Here is a 14869-nt window from a genome sequence, read left to right as displayed (position 1 = left end):
GAACAGGCACGAACGTAAAACAAATAGACATCCATACTGTTAAGCAGGGGATCTGTTCATGGATCTCCTGCTGATCGGGGCTGACGCTGCTCCATGTGAAAAGAATCTTAGGCACTTGTTACACTAGTGATTATGATATTCATAGTGGCTTGCCAGTGAGGTATTTACTAAAAGCCTACTCATCTTCTTGCTGAGTAAACTAATGGCATTCCATTTCATTGATTGAAATTCTGCAGCATTTTAGCCAGTGGGAGAGCAACATACTTCCATTAGATAGAAGTCTCTTCTTGGGGATTCTTCCTCTGGTAGGAGTCTTTTTTTATATCCTCTGGGGTACATCAGTGGCAAGATCTCTCCTTCATATATTGGCTCTGCTCCTGCAGACCTTGAGATGTTCTTGCTTCTTCTCTTGCATTTTCTTTAAAACAAATACAATAATCAAAGAGGAAAAGAGAATTTTTTTGTGATGGTGGTAGTATCAGGTGCATAGACTTGGGAACCAAACTTAATGTAGGTTACTACAGGAGAATATGAAATATATAGAACCATGAGGGGGGATGTATAATTTGATTACATCTTCAAAGACTTAAATTTAAGATTTTTGTGTAATAACTCTTTAAAGATTTACTTTAATGCGACTTGCTAAAGATGATTACACAACATATGATTCGCTCAGTGAAGCACAGTATACAAAGTGGAAATGCAAATTTGATTGAGTTTGTAGCTGTGTGTCACTGTTGCAAGAAATGTATTGCTAACTGATCCAAGGTAACAGAATATTTATATCTGTAGATTTTACATTTTTATACACAATACAAATAAGCGTCAGTATAGTTATATACACGCTGTGGCCACTTTCTTAGCAAAACGTACAGAGTAGGACCTCTTGCAGTGGAAAATGTTCTGCTTTTGGGTCAGCATGGCCCAAAAATCCTGAGCAAAGTCTCTGCAGATTTGTCAGCCATGCCTGCTGTTTATGGCAAACATTAAAAGGATTAATAGTAAAGCGGAGCTTTACCCAAGTGGGGAAGGGGAAGCTCCACTTGTTTGCATTCCCACCCCACTGCCACATTTGGGGGGGAGCCAGAAGTTAGCCCTCCCCCTTCACCGACACTCTTCTGGGACACATCACAGGTCCCAGACGACTACGGGACCATTAAAAAGGTGCAGTGCAACTCACACATGCACAGTAGGAAACCATAGGATGCTGAAGCCTGCACCTGAAGCAGATTGAAGAATCAGTTTGGGTGAGGACATTGACGGAATCCTGGACAGGTAAGTGTCCTTATGTGAACTTTTTTGGGGGGCGACTTAAAGCTCCTCTTTAACCTCCCTGGCGGTATGATTATTTCAGATTTTAGGTGCTGAAAGCAGAACCATTATTTTGCATGGAAATCTGTTCTGTACATTTTAAAACTCACCTTCCCCTACGATCCCCCGCTGTCCTCCCGCTGTGTGCTCGGCCGATGCCGGCACCTGTCTTCCAGTTCCCTTCCCTGCGAGCGTTGCGACACAGGGGGGTGGAACCGACGGCAATTTAAAAAATGTAAATACACTAAAGGACATGATATAAAGTTGTGATCCTAATGGATTACACTGTATCATGCCATTTCACCACAGGATTGCACCTGGTCACTTTTCCAGTGCCCTGACTGTGCTTTTCCAGTTCTTTGTGCCTGGAAAATTGAGAACGACCATGGCGTCCAAAAAGCATTCTTTTTGCACAAAAGCTCCTTTAAACGAACTGGAAAACAGCGACAGCAAAACATAGTTACTTGAAGAACTGAGTGATAGCGATTCCTGGGAAAATTCGTCATCGGGTATGGAAAGTGATGACAGTGACGATTCTGATGTCTTTCTGGCACATCGCCCCATTGGAAATTCTGAAGAATCATTTGATATACTTCCCAAATTCCAAAAGCTATGTGCCAGAAAGAGACATCAGAATCGTCGCTGTCGTCACTTTCCGTACCTGATGACCAATTTTCCCACATCGCAACACTCGCGGGAAGGGAACCGGAAGGCAAGTGCTGGCAATCAGCCATGCACAGAGCGGGGAGAGAGTGCGAGGATGCCGGGGAGGAGGGCGGGGCATCACAGGGAAGGTGGGTAACATTGTGGGGTAATCCCGAGTGTGGCTCAGGGTTACCCGCTTTTTGTACTGAAAATTAACCCCCAGCCCCACACAGGAATATCTCCAGGTAGGTTAAGGAAAGTTTATTTAAACAATCCGAATACGGTGAGAATGGATGTGTTTCTTTGTAAATACATAGTTTAAACCTAGAATTTTTGTAATTTTGTGTGTTACAGGACAGATGATACTTCTTCTCAAGATGAAAAACACAGGTAACCACTCAGGCAAATATACACTGCTCAAAAAAATTCAAGGAACACTTTTTAATCAGAGTATAGCATCAAGTCAATTAAACTCTTGGGATATTGATCTGGTCAGTTAAGTAGCAGAGGGGGGTTGTTAATCAGTTTCAGCTGCTTTGGTGTTAATGAAATGAACAGGTGCACTAGATGGGCAACAATGAGACGACCTCCAAAACAGGAATGGTTTTACAGGTTTAATTGTTTTTTCCTCTACTCATCTTTTCTGACTGTTTTTCACTACCTTTGCACTTGGTTATTGTCAGTGTCACTACTGGTAGCATGGGGCAATACCTGGATCCTATACAGGTTGCACAGGCAGCCCAACTCCTCCAGGATGGCACATCAATACGTGCCATTGCCAGAAGGTTTGCTGTGTCTCCCAGCACAGTCTCAAGAGCCTGGAGGAGACAGGCAGTTACTCTAGGAGAGCTGGACAGGGCCGTAGAAGGTCCTTAACCTATCAGCAGGACCGGTATCTGTTCCTTTGTGCAAGGAGAAACAGGATTAGTACTGCCCTGTGCTTTTCACAGATGAGAGCAGGTTCACCCTGAGCACATGTGACAGACATGAAAGGGTCTGTAGAAGCCGTGTAGAATGTTATGCTGCCTTTAACATCATTCAGCATGACTTGTTTGGGGTGGGTCAGTGATGTTCTCGGGAGGAAAATCCATGGAGGGATGCACATACCTCTACAGGCTAGACAATGACATCCTGACTGCCATTTGGTATCAGGATGAAATTCTTGGACCCATTGTCAGACCCTACGCTGGTGCAGTGGGTCCTGGGTTCCTTCTTGTGTAAGACAATGCCCAGCCTAATGTAGCAAGAGCATGTAGCCAGTCCCTTGATGAAGGAATTGATACTATTGAATGGCCCCCACGCTCGCCTGTTTTAAATCCAATAGAACACCTCTGGGACTTTATGTTTCGATCCATCTATGCCGCCAGGTTGCACTTCAGTCTGTTCAGGAGCTCAGTGATGCCCCGGTCCAGATGTGGGAGGAAATACCCCAGGACACCATCCGTTGTCTCATTAGGAGCATACCCCAACTTTGTCAGGCATGCATACAAGCATATGTGGGCCATACAAACTACTGAGTACCATTTAGAGTTGCTGCAATGAAGTTTTAGCAAAATGTACTAGCCTGCTGCATCATTTTTTTCACTTTGATTTCCGGGGTGTCTTTGAATTCAGCCCTCTGTAGGTTAATCATTTTCATTTCCATCAAATAATGTGGCATCCTTTCGTTCCTAACACATTACATTACCCAGTCTATATCAGTATACATATCCAGCATGATATTTTTCCCAATTGATATATGATGTGTTTTTAAAGCGTCCTTTAATTTTTTTTTGAGCAGTGTATTATGCTTTTAATTGGCGGGTCTTGTAAATTGTTATAGTTTTCCCCCAGCATCCTATATGTTATAAATATGTGGTGTCAAGATGTCCCTACAATTGTTTATGTCTGTTTTCGCTTCCTTGGTGCTCACATCCACTATTGAGTTTTTCCACATCTCTTTTTTATCCTCCATGATATAAATCTCCAACAAGAATAGTAGGGTCCTACTTGTAATGACCTTAGCTGGTGGGAAGGTGTCCAATGAATACTGATATAATATTTGTCATTTATTTATGCTTAATGGGTCTTATGAATTTACAATGCCTTGGTTGATTTTAAAATATCCATCCATGTTCATGACTGAAGCAATGAGCAGCCGTATTAACCACCTCAGCCCTGGAAGATTTTCCCCCCTTCTTGACCAAGCCATTTTTTGCGATACGGCACTGCATTACTTTAATGGATAATTACGCAGTCGTGAGATGCTGTACCTAAACAAAATGCATTTCCTCTTTTTCCCACAAATAGCACTTTCTTTTGGTTGTATTTGATCACCTCTGCGGTTTTTATTTTTTGCGTTAAAAACAATTTTGAAAAAAAAATAATAATTTTTATATATATATATATATATATATATACACACACACACACATATATATATATATATATATATATATATATATATATATATATATATATATATATATATATATATATATATATATATATATATATATATATATATATATATATATATATATATATATATATATACACACACACACACAGTGCCTTGCGAAAGTATTCGGCCCCCTTAAACTTTGCAACCTTTTGCCACATTTCAGGCTTCAAACATAAAGATATAAAACTGTAATTTTTTGTGAACAATCAAAAAATTACAGTTTTATATCTTTATGTTTGAAGCCTGAAATGTGGCAAAAGGTTGCAAAGTTTAAGGGGGCCGAATACTTTCGCAAGGCACTGTGTGTGTATGTGTGTATGTATGTATGTGTATATATATATATATATATATATATATATATATATATATATATATATATATATAAAACTTTCTGCTATAAAACATATCCAATATAAAATGTGAATAAATCTAGTTTCTTCATTAAGTTAGGCCAATATGTAGTCTGCTACATATTTTTGGTTAACAAAATCCCAATAAGCATATATTGATTGGTTTGCGCAAAAGTTATAGCGTCTACAAACTGGGACACTTTTTTTAACTAGTAATGGCAACGATCGGCAACTTATAGCAGGACTGCGATATTGTGGCAGACAGTCTGGACACTAACTGACACTTTTTGGGGACCAGTGACATTAATACAGTGATCAGTGCTAAAAAAATATGCACTGTCACTGTACTAATGACACTGGCATGGAAGGGGTGATCAAAGGGTTAAATGTGTGACTGACCAGTGCTTTACTACTGTGTCGGGGAGGGGGGGGGGGCTTGTACTAGGAGAAGGCATGGATCAGTGCCCCTGCTTAGCAGAGACACAGGATCCATGTCTTCTGTGGTGACAGAACCGCAATCTGCCTTGTGTACTGAAGCATTGGTGGGTGCTGGTAGACTCAACATCCCCCGTCACCCGCTAATTAACTCCCGCTGTGTCTAATCACATCGGTAGCGGACCAATGACACCAGGAAACCCCGGAAGTGCAGGATCGCGTACCAGGAGAGCCGCCGCTTATCTACAGTACACGGTTGGCAAGCAGTTAAAGTGATTTAAGTGATCACCTTGTAAAAAAAAACCCATTCAGTTTAAAATAGAAATGAAAGGCAAAATATTTTTGTAGAGATATAAAAAAAAAAGACATTATAAATACCTTTTTTTTTTTATATAAATGATCACATGCCCTCTGTTCTCAGCTGCATAGTAGTTGGGGGAGGAGAAGCAGCAGTACATTAATCTTGCCAGTGAATGGCTGTGCAGCAGGAGCGTGTCAGGACAAGTCTAATCATTAGAGAAGAGTACACTGAGTTCCTAGCATAGCTAGAGAACTGACCACGATGTGTTCTCCTGATTGGTGTGGTCAGTTGTTAATAGGAAAGCAATGGTACTAGCAGGAAAGCCAGGGATTTCAAACAAAGGAAGCAATACGAAAAGAACAGGATACTTTCCCATACAAGTACATGGTAGAGCGGGCACATATCAGGAATATGAAGTGTTGGGGTAACAAAAGCTTTAAAGACCTGTAAAATGTATTCATGTTTTTCCTATTTTTCTTTGAAGGAATTATGGAGGTGTATATGTAGGTCTACCAGCAGATACATCAATGTGTAGCAGTTCAAAAGAAGTACAAGGTATCGTATGAGTAATTTCTATATTCTTGCTCACTTGGCTTTTTTCCCTATATTTTATAGATCTGGTTACCACACATTGATGCAACACATAGGTGTGAAGCCAGCCTAAAAGGAATCTGTCATTTAAGTGTGTGTAAACCCTAGCAATGCATTTGTTGACTATACCCTTAAAAGCATTTTGTTTTATCTGTGAAGTGTAAAAAAGGAAAAATGGACACTAGCAACAGAAAAAAAACAGCCAGCCCAGGATAACCTCCACCAAAAACAAACATTCCCTTGTTTTGTAGTAAAGTAGTAGCAAAAACAAGAAAATAAAACTGAGGGACTGGACCAGTGTCTCTTAATGGGTCCAGCGGTGCACATCGCTGGATCGGATCAGGCTCAGGTAAGAAAAAGAGGGGGTCTGGGGGGGGATCTGCAGCACAGAAGTTTTTTCACCTTAATGCATAGAATGCATTAAGGTGAAAAACCTTAGGGCTTTAGAACCACTTTAAGACCATAGGTTTGGATGATATCTGCCCAAGTCACTTAGAGATTGTGGAACTAGAAGCATGAGTACCCTAACATGGTCCAGATGGAACTACAAATAGAAAATCAGTCTTCCTGAATACAAATCCAGACAAAGAAGGGAGTTTTCATTTTGGAAAACTGGAGGCAGATAGAGGGACAAGAGTAACAAGGTATTGGTTGAGGAGAAAGGCAAAGCTACCTTGGCAATGGGCCTCAGTCCCACCTTGTCTCAATGCAAAACCAAAAGGGCTGCCTGGCAGGATAAAGTTGCCAATTCAGACACTTGCCTGGATGCAAAGGCTACAAGAAAAAACAGCTTGTGGTTGAGAGTAGAGAGAGGGTTCACACAGTGGTTGAAGCCCAGGTATAACAAAATTCTGATCCCACAGAGGAACAAACTGGGTGAGTTTCATGGGGGACTCCCTGTACACAAGTTTAAGGCAGGGACTGAAAGTACAATGGTCACTTAAGCGAGATAGACCAGGCAGAAACGTGGCTCTTTAGAGTGCCAGGAGCAAAATGCTGGTCCATTCCCAGCTGCAGGAAGGATAAAAGCTGTGCCACAGAGAAACCCCTAAGATAAAAGCCCCAGCTCACACCAAGTGAAGTATGCCTTCCTAGCTGCTAGCATTATAGGAAATACAGATTCAAAGATGCTCAAATTCTCAAAAAAAAAGCATAGGCTTTAACAGCCATGCTTTAAAAGCAGTGACTGTGAAGTAGGATGGCAAAACAGTCACTGGAACAGAAGACCCCGATGATCTGACAGAGCCCACAGAGTATCTGCCAGGAATCTTACCAGGTGTGTCATGAGCAATGATGTTTTTGGATAGCCCTCAATCTCCTTATTTTGAAGCAGATGGGAAAGATGTTTCATGAGGGTATACTAATCCCATGTAGCCAGCAGAGCATCCACTTCTGCAGACCAGTCAGCCTCCATAGCTGTCATTCCACACCTGTATACAGCTCCTGAACACCTGTGTATGTAGTTTAGGCCATTCCTGGATTTGAACAACTTAGACATGTAGCTGTAGATGACTGGAGGAACTTAAAAAAATTCAGGGCTGTCAGAGAGAACACCAGTATAAACTGAGAAAACCTGCCCTTAGTGGCTGACTGGAAAGTTTTCCAGGATTTAACTTATTCAGCATGAAGCTATCACTGCTCGTTGGCTAACTAGAGACTTCCAGGATTTAAAGTGGTTCTAGGTGTTTTTTTTTTTTACCTTAATGCATTACCCTACTGTCCCCCCCCCCCCCCTCATTCCCTCAACACATACCCGAGTCCTCTTTTAATCCAGTGTGTGCCCAGATGCAAGTCTTCTCTCCTTTTCCGGCTATCACAGGCTTCACTGACAGCAGCAGGAGCTATAGGCTCCTTTTGCTGTTTGTCAAATCCTGTGAGGAGAGAGGATGAGCCACCCTGTATGTGTCTATGGACGCACACAGCCCAGCTTGGGAGTGCACAACAGCCAGCTTGCTATGGGAGCAATTGCAGGGAGGAGGGAAGGGCACCAGAAGGGTAAGGTAAGGGACTGCTATGTGCAGAACAGGTAAGTATAAACCTCTTTTTTATTCTAATTAAAAAAAAAAAAGAGCTCTTAGAACCACTTTTTATTTGTATTTGGACCTTTAAAACCACTCTAACATATTCCACATGAATCCATCCAGAAGCTGTTGATTGTAGAAAAATCTTCCAGAATAAAACAGATGAAGAGGATGTGTCCACGCTCCTGAGGACACAAGCAAAAAGTAGGCATGATGGTTGAGAGTGCAGTGTACCTGTGCTGGCTGTTTCTTGCCAGTATCCATTTCTATTCTAGGCAGCAGTAAAATTGTTCCATTGTTGAATTCCTGTGTTCTTCCATGGATGAGAAATAAAACACCTTTTGCTAGATATTTTGGGAACTGATATCTGCCTGTGCTATACTATGTGTTCAGCTATATTTTCAGGAGGACTACAAACTCCATCCCACCCTTTTTATGTACAAGAAGACAGGGGGGATTCCCAATAGTCCTTTCTGTTGCCCCTATGCAGTATGTTGCTTGAGTATTATAATATGAGAGAATTGTGCTACTGGCAAAATCATGAGGTGAAAAAAGTCTGCAAAATGAAAACAAATTATATATATAAATAAATATACACACACACACACACGTGCACACACACAGTGCCCTGCAAAAGTATTCAGCCCCCTTGCGACCTTTTGCCACATTTCAGGCTTCAAACAAAGATATAAAACTGTAATTTTTTGTGAAGAATCAACAACAAGTGGGACACAATCATGAAGTGGAACGAAATTTATTGGATATTTTAAAATTTTTAACAAATAAAAAAATTGGGCGTGCAAAATTATTCAGCCCCTTTACTTTCAGTGCAGCAAACTCTCTCCAGAAGTTCAGTGAGGATCTCTGAATGATCCAATGTTGACCTAAATGACTAATGATGATAAATAGAATCCACCTGTGTGTAATCAAGTCTCTGTATACATGCACCTGCACTGTGATAGAATCAGAGGTCCGTTTAAAGCGCAGAGAGCATCATGAAGAACAAGGAACACACCAGGCAGGTCCGAGATACTGTTGTGCAGAAGTTTAAAGCTGGATTTGGATACAAAAAGATTTCCCAAGCTTTAAACATCCCAAGGAGCACTGTGCAAGCGATAATATTGAAATGGGAGTATCAGACTACTGCAAATCTACAAAGACCTGGCCGTCCCTCTAAACTTTCAGCTCATAGAAGAAGACTGATCAGAGATGCAGCCAAGAGGCCCATGATCACTCTGGATGAACTGCAGAGATCTACAGCTGAGGTGGGAGACTCTGTCCATAGGACAACAATCAGTCGTATACTGCACAAATCTGGCCTTTATGGAAGAGTGGCAAGAAGAAAGCCATTTCTTAAAGATATCCATAAAAAAGTGTCGTTTAAAGTTTGCCACAAGCCACCTGGGAGACACACCAAACATGTGGAAGAAGGTGCTCTGGTCAGATGAAACCAAAATAGAACTTTTTGGCAACAATGCAAAACGTTATGTTTGGCGTAAAAGCAACACAGCTCATCACCCTGAACACACCATCCCCACTGTCAAACATTGTGGTGGTAGCATCATGGTTTGGGCCTGCTTCTCTTCAGCAGGGACAGGGAAGATGGTTAAAATTGATGGGGCCAAAAACAGGACCATTCTGGAAGAAAACCTGATGGGAGTCTGCAAAAGACCTGAGACTGGGACGGAGATTTGTCTTCCAACAAGACAATGATCCAAAACATAAAGCAAAATCTACAATGGAATGGTTCACAAATAAACATATCCAGGTGTTAGAATGGCCAAGTCAAAGTCCAGACCTGAATCCAATCGAGAATCTGTGGAAAGAACTGAAAACTGCTGTTCACAAACGCTCTCCATCCAACCTCACTGAGCTCGAGCTGTTTTGCAAGGAGGAATGGGCAAAAATTTCAGTCTCTCGATGTGCACAACTGATAGAGACATACCCCAAGTGACTTACAGCTGTAATCGCAGCAAAAGGTGGCGCTACAAAGTATTAACTTGAGGGGGCTGAATAATTTTGCACGCCCAATTTTTCAGTTTATTTGTTAAGTTTGAAATATCCAATAAATTTCGTTCCACTTCATGATTGTGTCTCACTTGTTGATTCTTCACAAAAAATTACAGTTTTATATCTTTATGTTTGAAGCCTGAAATGTGGCAAAAGGTCGAAAAGTTCAAGAGGGCCGAATACTTTCGCAAGGCACTGTGTGTGTGTGTGTGTGTGTGTGTGTCTGACAATGGGTCCAAGAATTTCATCCTGATACCTAATAGCAGTCAGGGTGTCATTGTCCAGCCTGTAGAGGTCATCACTGACCCACCACCAAACCGGTCATGGTGAACGATGTTTCAGGCAGCATAACCTTCTCCACGGCTTGTCACATGTGCTCAGGGTGAACCTGCTCTCATCTGTGAAAGCACAGGACACCAGTGGCAGACCTGCCAATTTTGGTGTTCAACGGCAAATGCCAATCGAGCTCCACGGTACCGGGCAGTGAGCACAGGGCCCACTAGAGTATGTCGGCCCTCAGGCCACCCTCATTAAGTCTGTTTCTGATTGTTTAGTCAGAGACATTCACATCAGTGGCCTGCTGGAGGTCATTATGTAGGGCTCTGGCAGTGCTCATCCTGCTCCTCCTTGCACAAAAGAGCAGATACTGCTGCTTGTTAAGGACCTTATATGGCCCTGCCCAGCTCTCCTAGTTTATCTGCCTGTCTCCTGGAAACTCCTCCATGCTGTAGAAACTGTGCTGGGAGAAACAGCAAACTTTCTGTCAATGGTACGTAATGATGTGCCATCCTGGAGGAGTAGTGAAAAACAGAAAAGATGAGTAGGGAAAAATGTCAGTAACCTGTAAAACCATTCCTGGTTTGGAGGTTGTCTCATTGTTGCCCATCTAGTGCACTTGTTGTTAATTTCATTAATACTAAAGCAGCTGAAACTGATTAACAACCCCCTCTGCTACTTAACTGACCAGATCAATATACCAGGAGTTTACTTAACTTGATACTATACTCTGATTAAAAAGTGTTCCTTTAATTTTTTGAGCAGTGTGTGTATCTATATAGATATATATAGATTAGTGTGATATATTTGTGTTGTTGTCGTTCTCCACGGTCATGTGTTCCCACATCAAATGAATAAATTATAACCAAAAAGTGCAGCGCAACAAAAAATGGGTGCCAAATACCTATAATCAATATAGTATGATAACACTTATGGTTAACACTAGGGGTGATCAAGGGGTTGTGTGCGCTCTAGAGAGTGCTTTCTAGCTGTTTGAGGGATGGATGTGCTAGACTCTAGAGGAAAAGAGAGATCTCTGTTTCAGTTAGCTGAAACACAAGATCTCACTCTTCCTCTGTAATAGGCAGACGGCCATTCTATCATTCTCCTGCACGATCGTGGGCAGCCATCACACCCACTGATTGGCTTCTGCTGTGTCTAATCAGGCGCCCGCCTTGAGAACCCCTGCACAAAATCAAGAACCTATACGTAATTTTGTGAAGCCAGGCCGCCCTGCCGCAGACGCAGTATATATGTAGTAGGTGGTCCAGAAGTGGTTAAAAAATAAACTTGTCAGGAGAAAAAAAAAAAAACATGGGATTGCAGGCTATAAAATGTTTATCATACGTGAACACAACATCCGATTTTCGTTTAATTAGTACTGTTTTCGTCCAAAAAAATCGTAAGAGCAAGACTAGGCATGCTAAGGAACGAAAGAATACATTGCAAAATAATTCAACACATTTCATTACTTCTGAAGTTGAATTCTGTTGTAGGAGAATTTTCATATGAAAGTAACATCTTAACTTTCAATATGAGTCTAGCATGCAAAAAAATAAACAGTTAAAAATTTGATGTGTAGTAGGCTTTACTGCATGGGTGTCCAACCTTTCGGCTTCTCTGGGCCACATTGAGTGTAGAGAAATTTTCTCGGGCTGCATATAAAATTATACTATAGTTAAGGTATATAAGCAATAAAATGCTGCCACGCCCCCCCCCCCCCCCCGCACTAATTTAACACAACTAGAGGATGATCAAATGAAATGCAATCAGTATACAGAGGTTTACTTCTTCTGAGAGATTTTAAAGAAACACTCTAACCACCATGACCACTTCAGTGATTTGAAGTGATTAGTGTCTACAGTTATGTGCTGGGGCATAGTTGCACCCCTAGCACATATGACTTAGGCAGCCAGAAAATGTCATGTCCTTATTCATACATGTATGAACAAGGACATGACATATGGCAAAACACAACTGGTTATTAAAAACATATTGCAACAATTTACACACACATGCACATACCTTTTCTACTTATTTTGCAGACTGCTGGCGATTACTGCTGGCAGGTAATGCTGGTCGTGTGGGTACTGCTGGAGGAAGCAGCGGTTGCAGTAAAGAGCAGAGCCGCTGCTTTCTGTATGGCTCCTGTCACAGGCGGAGTGCATTTCATATCACTCCGCCTGTGACAGAGCTGGAACTATACAGGAAGCAGCGGCTCTATCACTGACGGCAGACATCCTAAGTTTCTCGCGGCAGCCGGGGGATCGCATGGCACTTGCAGCCTAGGGGCATGCCCATCCAATGCAGCCTAAACCGTGCCATCCAATGCAGCCTGATCAGTGCCCATCCAATGCAGCCTCACCAGTGCATGCCCATCAAATGAAGCCTGATCAGTGCCCATCAATGCAGCCTCACCAGTGCATGCCCATCCAATGCAACCTGATCAGTGCTCATCCAATGCAGCCTGACCAGTGCATGCCCATCCAATGAAGCCTGATCAGTGCCCATCCAATGCAGCCTCACTAGTGCATGCCCATCCAATGCAGCCTCACTAGTGCATGCCCATCCAATGCAGATACACCAGTGCATGCCCATCCAATGCAGCCTCACCAGTGCGTGCCCATCCAATGCAGTCTGCAATGAAGAGAGAGGAGAGCCGCTGGCTTACACAGAGCGGGGATCTCCCTCTTACCTGGCGACTGTTGTCATACAAAGTCCTGCCTCCTGGACCAGCTCCTAAGATAGAAGTCACCAATATGCTGTCTATCATAGGAGCCGGTCCAGGAAGCGGGGCTTCCTATGACAGCGACCGCTGGGTAAGCAGGAGATCCCCAATCTGCTCGTAAAAAACACCTGGCAGCGCTCCCCCCCCCCCTCCCCTCCAAGGCAGCCTCTGCCTACAGTTAGTTGGAAGCCACTGTGGCCGTGCCCCTGACTCGACTTCCTTCCTCCCCAGCAAAAAAATAATAATTGTCAGGGGGCAGTGGGCCGCATTTCCTGTGGTTCCGGGCCGCATGTTGGACATGCCTGCTTTACTGTAAGGGCCCATTTACATTTATTGCAGGAAGAAAAAAAAAAAACATTTTACGTAAAGATAGTTCTGAATGGCACTCCAGAGCATGCTTACATTAGCAAGCAGTGCACCACAACACACATGTATGTGGAATGTTTGAAGTCACTGTATTTTTATTTATTTTTTTAATCCCTGGTTTAAGATATGCTGTGTATAGTGTGAAGACAGCCCTTTGGCTGGACTAGGTCTAATTTTTGTTTTACAGGAAAAAAGAAGAGACACCTTTTTCTGTCCTTAGCACCTAGTCTACATCCAACAAATTAAATTGCCACGTCAAAACCCACACCCTAATTCTCTTCACAGAACAAGCATTGATTGGGTAGACTCTACAATTACACTGGGGTTGATTTACTAAAACTTAAGTATGCAAAATCTGGTGCAGCTGTGCATGGTAGTCAATGGGCTTCGAAAGCTGGCTTGTTCAATTAAGCTTTGACAAAAAATCTGGAAGCGGATTGGTTGCTATGCAGAGCTGCACCCGATTTCACACTACGTTTTAAGTAGATTAAAAAAAAACAAAAAGATGTCACAGTGGGGTTTATTCTAATCTGTATAATGCAGAGTATGATAACCAGAAGAATGGATGTGACACCCACCACTGCAGGGCTAAATTAATGAGAACAGTTTGTTTGTTTTGATATCTAATGATACTCTTTTCAGTTGCAGCCTCCAATCAATCCCTTGCACAGAACACACAGCCTGGCTCTCCTCTACCAGAGAACATCTGCTAACACAGTAGAGCTTTCAAAACTTTTGAACGTTCGCTTTACGGGTAAACGTGATTCCACGACTGTCTCCTGGATATACTCTTTGCAGAGGACATTAGATGGTTCACATCTAAAAGCTGCTATCCCTGTGCTTTACTTGAGCCTATGACAAGCAAGTAATAAGTCTGTGTTTGATGCCAAACTGTCTGTCACTCGGAGTGGCTTAAAGGTAGCGGTAGTTTAATGGTGTACATGATGACTTTTTTCCTCCTTGGATCGGGGCCATGAAAACAGTAGAAACTACAGATGCATTATGAAATATTCAAGGACTGAGCAGCCTTCTTCCTGCCCTGGAAACTGGTGGGCAAAGTGGAAGCTGCAGTGATAAGCAGAATTGCAATCAACGATTACACCTTTCAGGATATCGAATTTCTGCTGCAATAATAAACTGCAGATGATCTTTGCTGACTTGGAAACAGGCCTTAATGGGAATCAAGAGAAATGGGTCCATTATACAATTTCATACAGGTTACTTAAAGGCTTGCTAAATGGGAATAACTGGCCCCCTATAAGCACACAAGTTTATTCTGTGAAATCTCTGTTTTGGAGTTTTATATTACACACTTAAAATGCATTTTTTTTTAAATTTGCAACGGTTAATAAAATAAATGTATTTGCTCCTGTAATGTGTATTGTTGCTGTG

At 42.2% G+C, this 14869-nt stretch overlaps 1 protein-coding gene across 1 annotated transcript in view; it reads left to right on the top strand.

Moving 5' to 3' along the window:
• Positions 1 to 14669, top strand: part of LOC309555251 (overexpressed in colon carcinoma 1 protein homolog) — a 111797-nt gene extending 97128 nt beyond the window's left edge. Inside the window, exons 3-5 of the mRNA XM_082257152.1 lie at positions 2311 to 2346; positions 5970 to 6040; positions 14120 to 14669. Of these exons, the coding sequence (XP_082113278.1) occupies positions 2311 to 2346; positions 5970 to 6040; positions 14120 to 14190 (178 nt within the window). The 3' untranslated portion in view covers positions 14191 to 14669. The remainder of the gene's footprint in view (positions 1 to 2310; positions 2347 to 5969; positions 6041 to 14119) is intronic.
• Positions 14670 to 14869: the final 200 nt, after the last annotated feature.

Source organism: Pelophylax lessonae, assembly GCF_965119305.1.
Source record: "Pelophylax lessonae genome assembly, chromosome: 4".
Classification (NCBI taxonomy): domain Eukaryota; kingdom Metazoa; phylum Chordata; class Amphibia; order Anura; family Ranidae; genus Pelophylax; species Pelophylax lessonae.
The sequence above is the reverse complement of the archived record's forward strand: the minus strand, read 5'-3'. Positions and strand labels throughout refer to the sequence as shown.